Source organism: Dipodomys merriami, unplaced genomic scaffold (genome assembly GCF_024711535.1).
Source record: "Dipodomys merriami isolate MVZ:Mamm:240054 unplaced genomic scaffold, mDipMer1.0.p SCAF_6, whole genome shotgun sequence".
Classification (NCBI taxonomy): Eukaryota; Metazoa; Chordata; class Mammalia; order Rodentia; family Heteromyidae; genus Dipodomys; species Dipodomys merriami.
The window spans coordinates 20,131,909-20,148,605 of record NW_027206179.1 but is presented as its reverse complement, the minus strand read 5'-3'; the positions used below and the strand labels follow the sequence as shown (position 1 = coordinate 20,148,605).

The following is a 16,697-nucleotide window of genomic DNA, read 5'->3' as shown; positions in this document are numbered from 1 at the left end:
GGTGAATTGCGAATGAAGGGTGGGAGACGTCTGATAATTTCCAAGGTCCACTGTGCTACTGAAGAAAAAAATTTAATTATGCTGGAGATTTCTGAATAGTGGTTTGAGAAGCACATAGAAGCTCATTTGTTTTCCCTTATTGCTTTACAAAACTAGACTAGTCTGTTTAACTTGGGAAAGCATTTCTTCTAGCTCTTACCTTTTTTGGTCACAAGAAGCTCATATGTGAGAGTTAACTTATTTATGGCTTGTGCCTTTCACATATGCATCTTTAAGCTTGAGATTTATCTATATGGCAAAGATGAAGATTTTTCTTTATATCTTTGGGCATCATACTTTGTAAATTTATTTTCAGACCACAATTTTGTTTTTCTCAGAGCTTTGATTCCAATTTCATTTAACATTATTCTTAAAGTGATTAATGCCAATTTATATAGCTTTGTTTCCATTAAGGAATGAACACTTGATTTGACTTTCAATTGGTTTCTAGAAATTAAAAAATAGCTGATTATTATTTGGAAAAACCTACATAAACAGTAAAGTATAAATTGGGATTTTTCAAGCTTTGTTACAAGTTTAAATTAGATATGTTGATTTACTTGCATTTGTTGATTATATATGATAAATTTCAATCTCATCTGGTATGGTCTTCAAATTAAAATGCCTTACTTTCTGTGTTCATAATTTTGGTAAGTAGCAATGGCTTTTAGGTGATTTTGTTCAAGATAATTACAAAATTTAAGTAAGGAACTGCAGAAGAATATGACATATTCCTTATTGTCTATGTTATTTTACCAGTGGGTTGAACTTCGAAGTTTCTCACGAATTTTTTTTAACAGTTTATAAAGCAAATGAATGGGATATGTTTAACGTGAAAAGTTTTAGAATTTGTACAGGTTTCAGTTTTGAATACATCTTTAGCAAGCATGCTATGATTTTAAAGATTACATTGTAGTTGGATGAGTTATTTAACATTTTGATAACTAAAATAAAAAAAAAAAAACAAAAAAAATAAAGTGCACAGTTTTTTTTCTATTATATGACCATAATGGCCAGTGGCCATTTTGGAACTATTGAAATGTTGAGAGAAGATACATTGTAATTTTATTGCTTTCTTTCCAAGCTGCCCTATTAATTTTTTTCTAGATTTAGTCAACATTGACTTCATAGAATTTAGTTTTTGTTATGAAATATGTTTTTAGGAAATTAAGAAGGCCAAGTATATTTTTATGAAAGCTGAGTGGTATTCATTTAAAATTAAGACTTTTAAATATGAATGCGAATAGAAATATCTGTAGTTTTGTTTGAGTATGCAATCACGGAAATAAAAACCCTCTGGATGTGTTATAATGTTGTCTTTTAAACCCTTACAGAGAGATTAATAGTGGTGTGATTTTTTTTTAAAAGAAGATGAAGCTACTATGCCTTATCTTTTGATGTCACTATGTAATAAAGCCATCAGCACACCCTCTCGTGGATGTCCTAGACAAGAGGTTCTACATGTGGTCCCTTGATAATTGCCTAAATTAAAATATTAAAGGCCTAACAGCCGCTGTGTTGACCTTTTTCTGCCTTGCTGCAGACAGATGAGCTGCTGTTTATTAGGAAGGCTTCTTGCCACAGGTGATGAGTTGCACGCGCTTCCACTCTTCTCTCCATACCCCTTCACAATGTTGTGCACCAAAGTCCTGCTGTTCTAGCAGCTTCAGTTAAATTCCTCTATTCTCAAGATCCCTAGGATATGACTGACAGCCTTACATATTTTGATTAGCTTTCAAATACTTCAGATTCCAAAACTTGGGCCAAATAATTTAATAAGTGCTCCATCTTCAGCATCTGCTCATTTTAAAAGTTTTACATGGCTAACCTTCGTGCTTCACTGCTGATACCAAACTGGGAGATGAAAACAAGAATGGGTGATGTACTAACTAACTTGTTGGCTGGTTAATAGCAATCAAACTCTTCAAAAGGATACTTTGAACTTGGGCTATTTTTTTCCCTATGAAAAAAAAAATCACAAAATCAGAACCATTGGAGCTATGTCCTTACAAAGCAAAGCTATGGGAAAAGCTGTGTAAACATGAAAGCCTCAGGAGACTAATGCTAACAGAAAAAATAGTGTTTTTCAGTCCAGAGGGTGAGGTAGAAACGAAAGTGTTGCAGACATGAAAGGCCTGGCGGGTTCCTGAGGCTCTAATGGACGAGCCTGGCTGGGGCTGCCCTGGTGCTCACAGGAGGGTCCAGTGGAGAGAGCCACAAGAAGGGGCCTGGTCCGTGCCACGCTCCAGCTGGAAGATACCAGAAGGAGCTGCAGGTGCCCTCCAGCCTGGGGACCTAGGAAGTTTTTCTTGTTTCTTTGAGTTTCTGAGTTTCCTTGGTTTGTGGGAAAACAAAAAGTATATGTTACAGTGCATACAAACAGATCAAACACCAACCTAGTTCTCTGTACTTTTAAGCTGTTTTTTGTTTTCCGGAAGCTGTCCATTTTCTCCATAGGAATTAAATTTCTGGTTAAAATTAATCTGCCCATATGAAGTTACTTTGTGTTTTCTTTTCTCAGGTCCGGGTTGACAGTGGCATCCAACCAGGAAGTGAAATCAGCATTTATTATGATCCTATGATTTCAAAAGTTAGTTCTGTTTCTTAACAATTTCGTCTAGCCTTCTTTTGATCACTTGAGCCTATATCTGAGTCATGTGCTATAAGTAAGCAAGTATTATGTACTGAAGTAAAAGTGAAAGTGGAACTTATTTTTTCTTGCAATGCTGTCTTCTCCTAAATCAAGTCATACAACTACCACCACCACTGCATGTGCTCACATGTGTGTGCATGTACGTGCACACAACACACATGTACACACTACATAATCAGTGGGACTAATCAAGTTCTCTGCAATGAATAGGAGTTAATTATATCATTCCTGAGATTTACCTGTGAGTAGCAGGTAATATCAAGAAGTTGGCTTGTCACTATTAGAGTATTTTCAGTCTTTGCAAATCACTGCTTAAGGAAATTTGACATAATTGAGGTTTTTTTTTTGTTTTTGTTTTTTGCTTTTTTGTGGAGCTAGTGATGGAACCCAGGACTTAGTGCATGCCAAATAAGCAGTCTACCACTGAACTATGTCCACAACCCAATTGAGTTTTATATATTAGCAGAAGATGTGATTTTGACTACTTACATTTTCTAATTTTAACTTTATGGATTAAAAAATTTTTACTTAAAACTTTCAATCTTTCAATTTTAAGACTTACTAAAATATGAAAAACTGCAGTAGTTAGAATTGTGTTTAGTTTGAAAATTCTGTGTTTTCTTAAAGGTGATGTTAAGGCTCTGTTGAGAAAGGATTTCTTTATTAAGCTCTGTTTCTCAAAATTCTTTTCCCCAAGGGTGTTTTCCATTTTGTTTTATTTATTTTTTTTTTGTTTTAGTATGGGGGATCAAACCCAGGGCCTCATGCATGCTAGGCAAGTGATCTACCACACTCCCAGGTTCAAAGTGTAGTTTTAGGTAGTTGTAGGAACAAACTATTTTTTGTGGGTTTTTTTTTTTGACTTACGTTTTTAGCTAATATTGTTAAAATGAATCTTAAGTATTTTATTTAGAGAAGCATTACATTTAAAAGGTATATAAGGGCTGGGAAGGTGGCTCAGTGGTAGAGTAGCTTGCCTCACATGCATGAAGCTCTGAGTTCGATTCCTCAGCACCACATAAGCAGAAAAAGCCAGAAGTGGTGCTGTGGCTCAAGTGGTAGAGCACTAGCCTTGAACTGAAGAGCTCAGGGACAGTGCCCAGGCCTAGAGTTCAGGCCCCACAATGAAAAACAACAACAACAACAAAAAAAAAAAAAACCAAAGAAAAAAGTATATAAAATATCAAGTTAACTTTTAAACTAGCTATAATTCTGTTTTTAGAGGAATTATTTTTCTATTCAAAAAAATGCTCTACTAATTCAAACTGTCCTAATACTGAAGAGCTTATAAAATTTACAAAAGTTATTACATCTATAGATGAACTAACAACCACAGAAAGTCAAAGGCTTGTTTGTTACCTTATATTTGCTATAGATAAGTAGATATTAGATCATATAAAACAGATAGGCCGGGCTGGGAAGGTGGCTTAGTGGTAGAGCGCTTGCCTTGCATGCATGAGGCCCTGGGTTTGATTCCTCAGCACCACATAAACAAAAAGAAAAAAGCCAGAAGTGGCACTGTAGCTCAAGTGGTAGAGCGCTAGCCTTGATCTGAAGAGCTGAGGGACAGCACCCTGGCCCAGAATTCAGGCCTCACTACCGGACCTAAAAAAAAAACAAAAACAAAAAAACAAAAAAACAGATAGGCCTACTTTTCTAATATATATGAAGCTGAGTAATTATTAAGATACTTTAGTTTTTATCTTTCATTTTAATATTTAAAAGTTTATCTACTTTTATTTGTAAAAGTATTAGCTGTTGTGGGTTTCAAACTTAGAACCCTAGAAAAACAGAAAAAATTTAAAGGGCTGTCTAATCCTACCACTATTTCAGATGTATACATTCAATTCCGAGTTGACACATTTTCTTATATATCCCTTTAAATTTTTTCTATGCCTATTTCTCTTCAGTTCCTTTTTCATGTAACTGTATTATGACAATGAAAATGAAAACACAGATGGCTTGATTCTCTTTTCTCAAAAAATCTTATTGACATATTTAAACTAAACCACTGTGAAATATTAAAAGATAATGTCAGGAACCTTGTTGTAAAATATTTTAATTTTTATGAGATTGAATCACTGAACATATAGATGGCTACTAAGACTGGTTTTTATTTGTTTCCAGCTAGTTACATATGGCTCTGATAGAACAGAAGCATTAAAGAGAATGGAAGATGCACTGGATAATTATGTAATTCGAGGTAACAATCTAAGTATTTGATGTCTCATCATTGTATATGATATCTAGTTCTAGAAAACAGCTTAAAGTTTTAGTAGAGAATTCCATGAAAGAGTTTCTTTCTTTTAAAAGAGTTTCTTACTCTATTTAAAGAGAAGTCATAAAAGCTGTAATTAGTTAGACTCAGATACTAAGTATATGCCTTATATATTTTAAATTTCTTAATTCAACTTATAATTTATAACATACTTATATGAAACTACTTTGTAGTTATATATTGTATGTAAAATGAGAGACTTTAGAATTAAGAACTATTGGCCAGTTAGGTTTGATAGCTTTTTCTTTTTAGTATTATTATCCATGAATTTTCTGTGTGTGTGTGTGTGTGTGTGTGTGTGTGTGTGTGTGTGTGTGTGTGTGTGTGTGTGTGTGTGTGTGTGTGTGTGTGTGTGTGTGTGTGTGTGTGTGTGTGTGTGTGTGTGTGTATGCGCGCACGCGCATGTGTGTGTCACCATTACTGAGACTTGATTTCAGAGCCTCATGCTTTAATTTGGCTTTCCGCTCACTGTCAGTGCTCTACCACTTGAGTCACACTTCTGGTTTCTTGTTCATTTATTTTTGAAGTGAGAAACCTGAAAATGTAATAAGATATGGAGCATAGTGACCTACATTTGACTAATTTTGAAGTAGGAAGAATAAATCTTTGCTTTTCCTGATGAAACTGTAGGCTATTTTCTAGGAAATAAAATTTTCTTTCCTCATGCACTTACCTGATAGTTCTGAGTCCTAACAAAGTATGATTCTACAGGCCATTAGCATGTGTAAGGCTAATTGAATTATGTGGAGACCTTACATTCAAATAATGAGAGCAAAATTACATTAGTAATGAAAGGATTAATTTAGCCTAACATAAACCATCATCAACTTCAGATTAGTGAACTTTAATATCAAATTTTAATTTAAAATTTAAGTTCACCTTGAATTTTGAAAGGATAGTTAGAGTCTAAGAATGCTCTGTAGCAGAGATTGGGTACTCTGTAGTTCTGCTTTCTTTCTCATGTCACACTGAGATCACAGTGGGCCTGGAAGGGGCTAAAGGGTTGCTGAAGTGCTGAGTGTGGTTGCACAGCTTCCTTTCCTTCAAGTGGACATTGCTTTCAGGTCGTGAGGGTAGTTAAGTAGTATGAAACAGGCAGAATGCTCAGCTTAGTGATGGAACATGCAGTCTTTACTTTCCCCCTTAACCAAGTGTCTTTGTGCAGTGAAAAGTTGGTACAACTTATAGTAGCTACCAGTTACTACAGAGAACAGTTTAGTGACCCACTTTGCCCCAGTAAGCATCTGAAAAGCCCTGTTTTTTCATATTACAGAATATTCTTTGATATAAAATCTTATTGATTTATTTTTTTCACTTACTGTACTTTATATCTAGTTCTCTAGTTGCTATTTTCTTAAGTGAGTTAAATACCAAGAAGAGTGCCCTTAATCTGCTAACTTTGTCAGTACCACTTGTAAAAATATACTTCATTATATAGACTTTGTTCTGTTTTCTTGGCTTAGTCTGCAGTTTCCACTTTTGACTTCTCATATAGTAGATGGAAACCAGACAGACCTGACTTCACACCCTGCCACCAAGCCATTTAAACACTTAGTCATATTAGTTTACTTCTGTGTGTGTCGTACTCTACATTGAAAAGTGTGTAACAATCTTTTCTTTCTAAATTAGTAGTTTGAACTAAATGAAGTTAAGTATATAAAAGGCTTGTTATTATACTGGTTCATGTTATCCCAGTAACACTAGTTCCTATTTTTTCCCCTTTTTTCAGCACATACGTAAGATCACATATTTAAAAATGTTGTTAGCCAGATAACAGTCCACCACACTTGTAACCCTAGCTACTAATCCTAGCTCCAAGATATGAAAACAAAGATACCTCTCTTTTTTTCCTTTTAATTTTTTATATTTTTATTTTTTGATGATTCTGTCTTCTTTTCCTTCTGTACCGTATATTCAAGTATCTATCTTCAGGAGGGCTGGGGAGAGGGTACAGAACTTGAGGGGAAAAGGGTGAAAAAGTGCAGCAGTGGCGTTCGAGGGACACTGATGAATGTGAACTCTACAACTCATGGGTGGAGAAGGAAGGGGGAGGGACTGTGAGAGAGTGAGGGAACAGAAAACACTGTGCAAAGGGAAATGCACTCATTACCTGACTCACGTAATTGTAATCCCTCTGTACATCCCGTCTGTAATAACAATAAAGTAAATTAGCTTAAAAAGTAAGAACAACTTGCAGAGCAATGTTTAGTGTATTCTAATTTTAGTTAAACTATTCTCCTATCCTAAAATATTTTGTTGTTTGGATGAACACAGAGTAGGGTAGGTATGTGTACATTTCAGATTGATACTTTAAAAAAAAACTTTTATTGTAAAGGTGATGTACAGAAGGGTTACAGTTGTATACGTAAGGTACTGAGTACAGTTAAAATGTTTAACAAAGAGTAGTTTTTCTTGATATACGTTTTTAGACTTATATATTTTTAAAATCTAGGGAACAGTTGGATGGTGTAATACACATTTTAGTATCTTCACTTTGATTAATCAGTTATTAGACTTTATGTCATACTTTGTTTCTTCATTTCCCCCTATTTTATTTGGCTTTCTTTCTTTGATTTTGGAGAGCAGTACTGGGCTTTAAACTCAGGGTCTTGTGCTTGCTAGGCCGGTGCCTCTATGACTTGACCCCTTTTTACTTTAGTTGTTCTAAAATAGAGTCTCGATTTTTGCCTCAGAAATCCTAGACATGATCTTCCTATTTATACTTCCTGCTGTAGCTGGGTGACAGACGCGTGCCAGCACACTCAGGTTTTTCATGAACTTTTTGCTGAGTTTATCAAATCATAATCCTGTCTGCTCTCAACCTGAGTAGATAAGTATGAGCTACTATTTCTGACTCTTTCCCTTTCTTTGCCTTTTTCTTTTCCTTTTCTTTCTCATTTTCTTGTTTCCTCCCTCCATTTTCTATTTTTTTCCTGCTTCATTTGAAAGAAACTTGCAAACATCATAACAGCACTCTAATACTTTACAATGTATCCTAAAAATAACAGCATGTTCCCACAAAGCCACAATACACTTCTCAGTCCAAAGACAAATTTAACAATCTTTTAGTATCATTTGATGGACTGTCATTATTGCAGTCTCTCCAGGTCCCTCAAAGTTAACAAAGTTATCTGTTGTTTGATCCCATCCATGTTACAAAGTGCAATAGCTTTTGTATGTCTCTTAATCCTCTTGCCCCTCTTCTTACTTCACTTCACTGAAGTTTGAGAAGAATCTGGTTGGGAGTCACCTAACCCTTTCCTCTGGCTGTATAATTTACAAGGTAGATTGAATGTGATTCTCAAAATGTTTTGGAATTCACATTTTCAAATGTGTGATGCCCAAATGGTAGAGTGTATGTAAGTATTTGAAAGTCTGAGAAAACTCCAAATTTGAAACACTTCTGGTCCTAGACATTTTAAATAATAAATACTTAACTAGCAGTGGCCTACAGAACTTAAGAGAACTGCATTTTAATGTTACTCATTTATTATAAAGGAGACAGTCTAGGAAAAGCCAAATGGAGGAGTGTAGAGCTTCTGTGGCATCCAGGGCAGTATTACCTTACCAGCACCTCTGGTGTTCACCAGCATAGACAGTCTCCAATTTCTGCCCTGTAGGGTTATAGAGGCTTTGTTACATAGGTGGGATTAAATCATTGGCCACTAGTAATTAAGTCTGTCTCTATCCCTAGGTGAGTTGGGTAGAAGTGGGGATGGGTGGATGGTGGGGCTACAAGTTCTACCTCACTCATTACATGGTTGGTGTCCCTGACCACCTGCTCCACTCCTCTTAGAGACACTCATTAGCATAAACTCAAGTATGGTTGAATAGAGCTTATTATGAAGAACAGATGATGCTCCCTCACCCCTGTCATTCAGGAAAATCCAAGGGTGTTATGAGTCAGCATCAGAAACCTGGAACATATTTTATCCATCCATATATACATATATATGTACATACACACATATACACATGTGTATATACTATATCTTATTTTATAACAATATCACAATCACTTCCAAGCTGAAAATATTGAAATCTTTCCCCACTGGCCTCACAATAGTCTACAAGGCCTCTGTAGTCTGATTTATACTACTGTCTTTGATACATACCCCTTCTCCATCAATCTCAGTAGTTTTTGTTTTCTAGATGGTATCATTATCTCTCCTTTTGAGGATCTTCACACTTAGGCTTTAGCCTAAGAAGTAGTAAAAAAAATACAGTGACTGAAGAAAGATGAAGTTTATTTCCATCTGTGGGTGGCAGTATAGTGAGAACATTGTCGAGGGCTAGTCTGGTGGGGGGGCTCATTCATCCACAGCAGGTGGTTTCACTTTGGAGCCTTGAATGACTGATTTTGTACTTATAAATTCCATCATGAAGGTGGCCAAGGACTTCATGCTCATCTCTTTTCAGGTCATAACCTAAAAGGGATATCTATATTTCTGTTTCCATAATGATGTTTAATTGTATGCCCATACCTACCTGCAAAGGAAGCTGTGAAATGTAATTGATATCAAAGTGGCATTTCTGCTACAAGCTAATGGAAAGCAATTCTCTTATTACAGGAGAGAGAGAACAGATACTGGCGGTAAACTAGGAAAGATAATATATGTGTCTGCTTATTTGTAAAAATCATGTACACAGGGCTGGGAAGGTGGCTCAGTGGTAAAGTGCTTGCCTTGCATGCATGAGGCTCTGGGTTCCATTCCTTAGCACCACATAAACAGAAAAAGCTGGAAGTGGAGCTGTGGCTCATGTGGTAGAGTGCTAGCCTTGAGCTGAAGAGCTGAGGGACAGCGCCCAGGCCCAGAGTTCAGGGCCCATGACCAACAACAACAACAACAAAAGAAATCATGTACACAAAGCCAGAACTGATTAGATGCTACACTCACAGGAGGTGGATGTGGAAGGTATTAGAAATGTTTGGGAGTTGGAAAATAAGGCAAATGAGATAAAGAGGAATCTCTGATTTTATATATATATATATATATATATATATATATATATATGTGTGTGTACATATATATATATATAATTTTTATTTTTATTTTCTGAAGCAAGGTCTCACTGTGTAGCTGTGCAGCCCTGTCTGGTCTAGAACTTATAATTCTTCAATTTTTAATGATTTTTCCTTTTTGATATATGTGAATATTTCTGGACAAATGAACCTATTAACATTTTGGAAGAAAGAATTCAAAACAGAATCGAAACTGCTAATGGATTATATTCCAGATAATAATTGAATCTCTGAAAGGAAGTGGGTGGGAAGAAAACTAGCCAAATAACTTTTAAAAGTTATATCCTCAGGCTAAAGAGAAAATGTGTATAAACAAACATTAAACTTTAGTTTCTAGATTTGTTTTTCATAGTTGAGGGGGTAGCAGTTCTGGACCAGTTTATGTATAGTCTGGGATGGGGAAATAAATACATTTATTGTGAATATTAAGAACCAAGTTTTTCCTGTCAGAAACAGTGATAACAGATGTGGGAATGTATCCGGATAGAATAGATTCTGTTTGTGTGTGGTATTATGTTGAGATCGGAGGTGAACTCAAGGGTTTTAGCAGAGAGGACAAATAGATCTATAAATACATGTGTGTATATACTTTGTGTGTATGTGTATATATATGTATAAATAGCGCAATATCTAGTTCACTTTTTCTCAACTTGACATTTTGAGGAGATTTTTCTTTTTTGGATGGATGTCCTGTGTATTGTAGGTTGTTTGGCAACAAACTTGGACCCTACATACCAAGTTACTTAATGAAGCCAGGTTACCTGATAAAATAATTTCAGGAAAAATATGTGATGGGCCTGAAATATCTGTGTAAGGATGTATACAGCTATTCAAAAAAATAATGACCTGTCAAAAAAAAATAAAAACCCAAAATAACACAAGAGATAGCTTCCAGTAACTACTACTAGTCAAATCTGGAGAAACTTCAGCAACAAAACAGATAGTAATAGATTGTAATCCACTGAATTATAAAAAGAGTCCATGAATAGAATTGAAAACCCAGAAATAAACCCACAGACCTACAGCCATCTCATCTTTGATAAGGGAGCTAAAAAAATAGAATGGAAGAAAGACAGCCTCTTCAGTAAATGGTGCTGGCAAAATTGGTTTATCACCTGTAGAAAACTAAAGCTAGATCCTTATATATATCGCCCTTCACCAGAATCAATTCCAAATGGATAAAGACCTTTGAGTCAAAGTAGACACCCCGAAAACATTACAGGACAGAATATTAGGAAACCCTAGGTCTCCTTGGCACAGGTCGAAAATTTCTTAATAGAGACCCCAAAACACAACAAATCAAAGAAAGGTTGGGCAAATGGGATTGCATGAAGCTGCAGAGCTTCTGCATGGCAAAGGACATAGCTAGCAAGATCAATAGAAAGCCCACAGATTGGGAGATCTTCACTAGCCATGCAATGGATAAGGGTCTCATATTGAAAATATACTTGGAACTCAAAAAATTAAATCCCCCAACAACAAATCCTCAAAGAATCAATTGCTCGATAAATAAGTGGGCTAAAGACTTACAGAGAGATTTCTCTGAAGAGGAAATAACAATGGCCAATAGACACATGGAGAAATGCTCAACTTCCCTAGCCATAGAAGAAATGCAAATCAAAACAACATTGTGATTCCACCTCACCCCAGTTAGAATGGCTATAATCAAGAACTCTAATAACAACAGATGCTGGAGGGGATGTGGCCAGAAGGGAACCCTACTGCATTGTTGGTGGGAGTGTAAACTTGTTCAACCACTTTGGATAGTAGTATGGAGGTTCCTCAAAAGACTCCACATAGAGTTCCCTTATGACCCAGCAGTCTCACTTTTGGGCATTTACCCAAATGATCACAAACAAGACCATACTAAAGCTACCAGCACAACTATGTTTTTTGCAGCATTATTTACCATAGCTAAGATATGGAGCCCACCCAGATGCCCCTCAGTGGATGAATGGATCAAGAAAATGTGACACATATATAATATATATATATATATATATATATATATATATATATATATATAATGGAATTCTAGGCCTCCACCAGAAAGAATGACATCACCCCATTTGTTAGGAAATGAAAACACTTGGAAAAAATTATATTAAGTAAAGTAAGCCAGGCCCAAAGAAACACAGGTCCTATTGTTTCACTTATTTACAGTAACTAGTATATGTCTGGGACAAGCAGAAAAGGTCAAAAGCTATGTACATATGACCAGATAAGATGATGTTAAGCAAAATGAACCCCAAGATAGGGACACAAGTGGTTTTTTTCTTTCTTGCTATTGTTTCTAACATATTTATAAGGTACCATGTGATTTTTTTTGTTGCTTTGTATGTCCCTCCCCCATGATATAACCCTCGTTTTCACTATATTTGAGGTTGGTATAATTTGGGGAGGGGAAGGGAAAAAATGTTTAAATAGGGATACAGGTTGACCCATTGTAACAATGAGATGTACAAGACACTGTTGTACAACAAACTTTACAATTTTGGTGCTGGGTGAGGGTGGGAGGGGGAAGGGAGTATAGTTAAGGAGATGGGAGGGAAGGGATGGTAGGGGAAAAACAAAGGAGGAGGCAACAATGCTTGATAAGAAATGTACTCATTACCTTGCTTATGTAACTGTAACCCCTCTGTACAGTATTTTCACAATAAAAAACTTACTAAAAAAAGAGTCCATTAGTTCTGACATAAAAATTGTGTTGGAAAGGGTTTCAAATAGGGAAAAAGAAGTCAAAACTATCCCTATGTGCAGATGACATGATCCGATAACTATAAACAATAACAAATGGGACCTATAAATTCCACTGCCAAGCTTCTAGAGCCGATAAATAACTTTGGCAGTGTATCAGAGTACAAAATTAATCCACAACTACAGACAGAGAGGGAAATCAGGAAAACATTTTTAATAGCCTCAAAAAATTAGGAATAAATGTAACAAAAGTCAAACATCTATATAATGAAAACTACAAAAATTAGAGGAAATAAAAGACACCAGGGCATGGAAAGGCCTTCCATATTCATGGAGAGGTAGAATTATTATCGTGAAAATGACCATACTGTCAAATGTGTGCTAAAAGTTCAACTTCACTCACTTTACTCACTTCACCAAGATAGAGGAAAAAAATCCCAAAATTCATATGAAGCCATAAAAAAACCTGAATAGCCAAAGTAATTTTAGGCAAAAAAAGCAATGCTAAAGGTGTCATAGGTCCAGACCTCAAACTTTATTACAGAGTTGTAATAACAAAACAACTTGGGACAGGTATAAAAATAGGCCTGGAGACTAATGGAATAGACTAGAAGATCCAGAAATAAACTCATAGTTTTATAGTCATCTGATGTTTGACAAGGTAGCCAAAAATATATGGTACAAGAAAGACATCCTTTTAATTGGTACTGGGAAAACTGGACATCCATATGTATAAGACTAGACTAAAATGGGTTCCCTGTCTGTCTGTTACCTTGCACCAATATCAACTCAAAATGGATCAAAGACCTTAATGTCAGACCTGAAACTTTGAAACTACTGAAAGATGGAATAGGAGAAAAACATCAGTTTATTGGCACAGGCAGGAACTTTCTGAAGAGAGTCCAGGACACAGCAAATAGGAGAGAGACTTGACAGGTGGAACTACATGAAACCAAAAAGTTTCTGCACAGCAAAGGACAAGGTTATTAAACTAGAAAGACATCTATCAGACTTGGAGAAGATCTTTACCAGTCATACATTTGACAAGGGCCTAATATTCCAAAGTATTCAGGAACTCAACCCCCCTCCCCCCTCAAGTTAATAACCCAATCAATATACAGGAAAAGGGGCTAAATAAAGACTTTTCAGAAGAAGTAAGAATGGGCTACACAAATGAGAAAATGCTCAACATTCCTGGCCATAAAGGAAATGCAAATCAAAACAATGTTGAGATTCCATCTCCAGTAAGATTTGTCAGTACTGATTATTTGAACAATAACAAATGCGGTGGGAATGTAAACTAGTACAACCACTCTGGAAATGTTTTTGGAGGTTCCTCAAAAAACTAAACATAGAACTACCACGTACCTTGGGTGTCTGCCCAGAGCATTACAAATCAGAATACATGGAAGACAGTTGCAAATTCATGTTCATTGCTGCATTACTTACAATGCCAAGTTATGGAAACACAAACCAGTAAAGCAGAGTAAGAAAATACAGTGCATATATATAATGGAATTTTACTCTCATCTACTAGAAAGAATAGTGTTATGTCATTTGTAGGGAGATAGATGGACATAGAACAAATCATGTTAAGTGAAGTATGCTAAGCTCAGAGAGACAAACTGTTCTTGTTTGCTCTCATATGTAGAAGCCAGATCTAAAATACAATACATCATAGCATATACTCAGTGTATTTACACCCAAACAAACTGACTAAAGGAGGGTATACTTAAGGGGAGGAATCCAAAACATAACTCCTCCGAACAACTGAAATACTGTTTATCAAAATAAATTTAAGGAAGTGGAAAAATATTTCGAGGAGTGGGCCAAGGTGGGGACACAGGAATGGAGAAAAGAAGGGCAAGCAAACATTCAAATGTTCAATGTACATTATGTTAAAATATGTAACAAGGGTAGGAGTGGGACGGAGAAGGGGGGGAATGAAGGAAGGGGTGATATTGTCCAAGCAGTACTGTATTCATAACCTGACTTATGGAATTGGAACCTTTTTGTGCAACCATATAATAATAATAAGAAGAAGAAAAAAATGAAAGAAGTTGGGTTAGATAAATGGGGGAAATGACACCAATCTCTCATAGATTTTTAATTAATAAATCTAGGAAAAAACTCAAAATTTGACAAACATTGTTTAAGTAAGAGTCATCAGTTAATGCTAAAATTAAATGACGAAAGTATGAGAAACTTATTATGGTTTCATAATATTCCTTCATAACAGACTTACTAATTACAATGGCAAATATATGCATTTACATGCAATTACTATACACTAGAAACCTAACCTACTACAAGATTAACTTCATTGGTGATGGCATAAGTTTGCCTGCATTCATGCCTCTTGGTGTGATGCTCTGGGAACATTTTGTGTGTGGTTTTCTTGCTGAAAAGTGTAGTGTGGATATAATCATGAGGAAACATCAGATAACCAATCTGGAAGACCATCTACAAAATAAATGGTTTCTGCTCTTCAAAAATGTCAAGGTCAAGAAACACAAAGAGAAGTCAAGCAACAATTGACTTACCTAGATCAAAGCAAACTAAAGATACATGACAACTGTATGGGACATGTGATCCTGCATTAGATCCTGGAACAGGAAAAGATGTTTTTCTCTTTTTCTTTCTTTCTTTTTTTTTTTTTCTCTAAAGGTCAGCAATGGGACAATTGGGCAAAATTTAACTGAAATCAATAAATTAGATAATGATACTGTTGTCAGTATCACACTTTTTTATTTTGGTAATTATATTGTGATTACAGGAGAGATTTACCTTCTAAGAAACATTCACTGAAGTATTTAGAGGTAACATACTCTATTTTCTATATTTACCTCTAAGTGTTTATAGAAGAAAATTATGTTCATAGTCTGTGCATACAGAGAGAAAGTAATGATTAAGCCAATAAATGTGGCGAGATGCTCAATTTGGAGAACCTAGGTAAGGGATATAGAATGGTACTATTTTTTTTGCAAATTTTCTAAAAATCTGAAATCCATCCAGAATGAATTAAGTTTCTAGAAGAAGGGAAGAGGATCTTTTTTCCTACCTCCTGAGATACCCTTTTGAAATTTACTTACCTAGCAAATTCTAAAGAATGATAGGTTTAAAATTGTTCCATGAAGGCCAAAGTTAGAGTAATTTGCTATCTTGTTTGACAACTACTTAATTGTTCATATATGAATACTTCCCCCCCCCCCCCCCGCACCCCTCCCCCACCCTAAGTTGATGGTGGGCTCTTGTTAAAATAGAGAAATGTTTTAGTAAAACTGTACTTTGGTTGAAGTTAATTTCTAAGTCTCCATGAAAGAAACAGTGCCTTTTGGCCTCTGTTTGATCTTGGCAGTGTGCACAACTGATGTCTGGCCTGTGTTTTGGAACCAGCAGGTAGTCAGGAGAAGGCTGCTTCTGGGGCCTCTCTCTGTGGCCTATTCATGCTTTCCCATACAGATGGGACCTGGTGAACTTTGGCAGAGGTCATTCCTCAATTCCCAATCTAAAACTTTTAGGCATAATTTTTATGAGTATGTTAGTAATAATATTGTTGAAGTTAAAAACTAACTCTCAAAGAATACCTTTACTATCTACTTAGTGTTTATATAACGAGCTGTTCAAATGGCATTGTCTTGCCTCAGATGTGGAAAGAAACTAAATTCACAATGGTAACTTTTTTGGTAGGATACCTTTTAATAGTTCAGTGATTTCTCCCATCCATACTGATGCTTTGAACTTGTATGTATACAATAATTTTCTGATGATTTCTATTTTTGGCTTTTATTTCTTTGTTTTCATTTTTTTGAATAGTCAATTTTACCATTTATTATTTCACATGTAATCCATAGCAAAGACAAGCTGATTAAGACTTGATTTGGCATGGTAATATGTAATATGGTATCTATGAACATTAAAGAAAAATGTGTTAGTGTTTTAATTTACTGAGGGGAAAGTACATTTTTAATTCTGCATTTATAAGTCATGTAGAAAGACTTGAAGGA

General features: G+C 35.5%; 1 protein-coding gene across 1 annotated transcript in view; it reads left to right on the top strand.

Annotated features, from left to right (window-relative positions):
• The window catches only part of Pcca (propionyl-CoA carboxylase subunit alpha), a 296,255-nt gene that overhangs the window by 148,574 nt on the left and 130,984 nt on the right, over positions 1-16,697 (top strand). The window contains exons 15-16 of the mRNA XM_070002672.1: positions 2,561-2,629; positions 4,820-4,895. Of these exons, the coding sequence (XP_069858773.1) occupies positions 2,561-2,629; positions 4,820-4,895 (145 nt within the window). The remainder of the gene's footprint in view (positions 1-2,560; positions 2,630-4,819; positions 4,896-16,697) is intronic.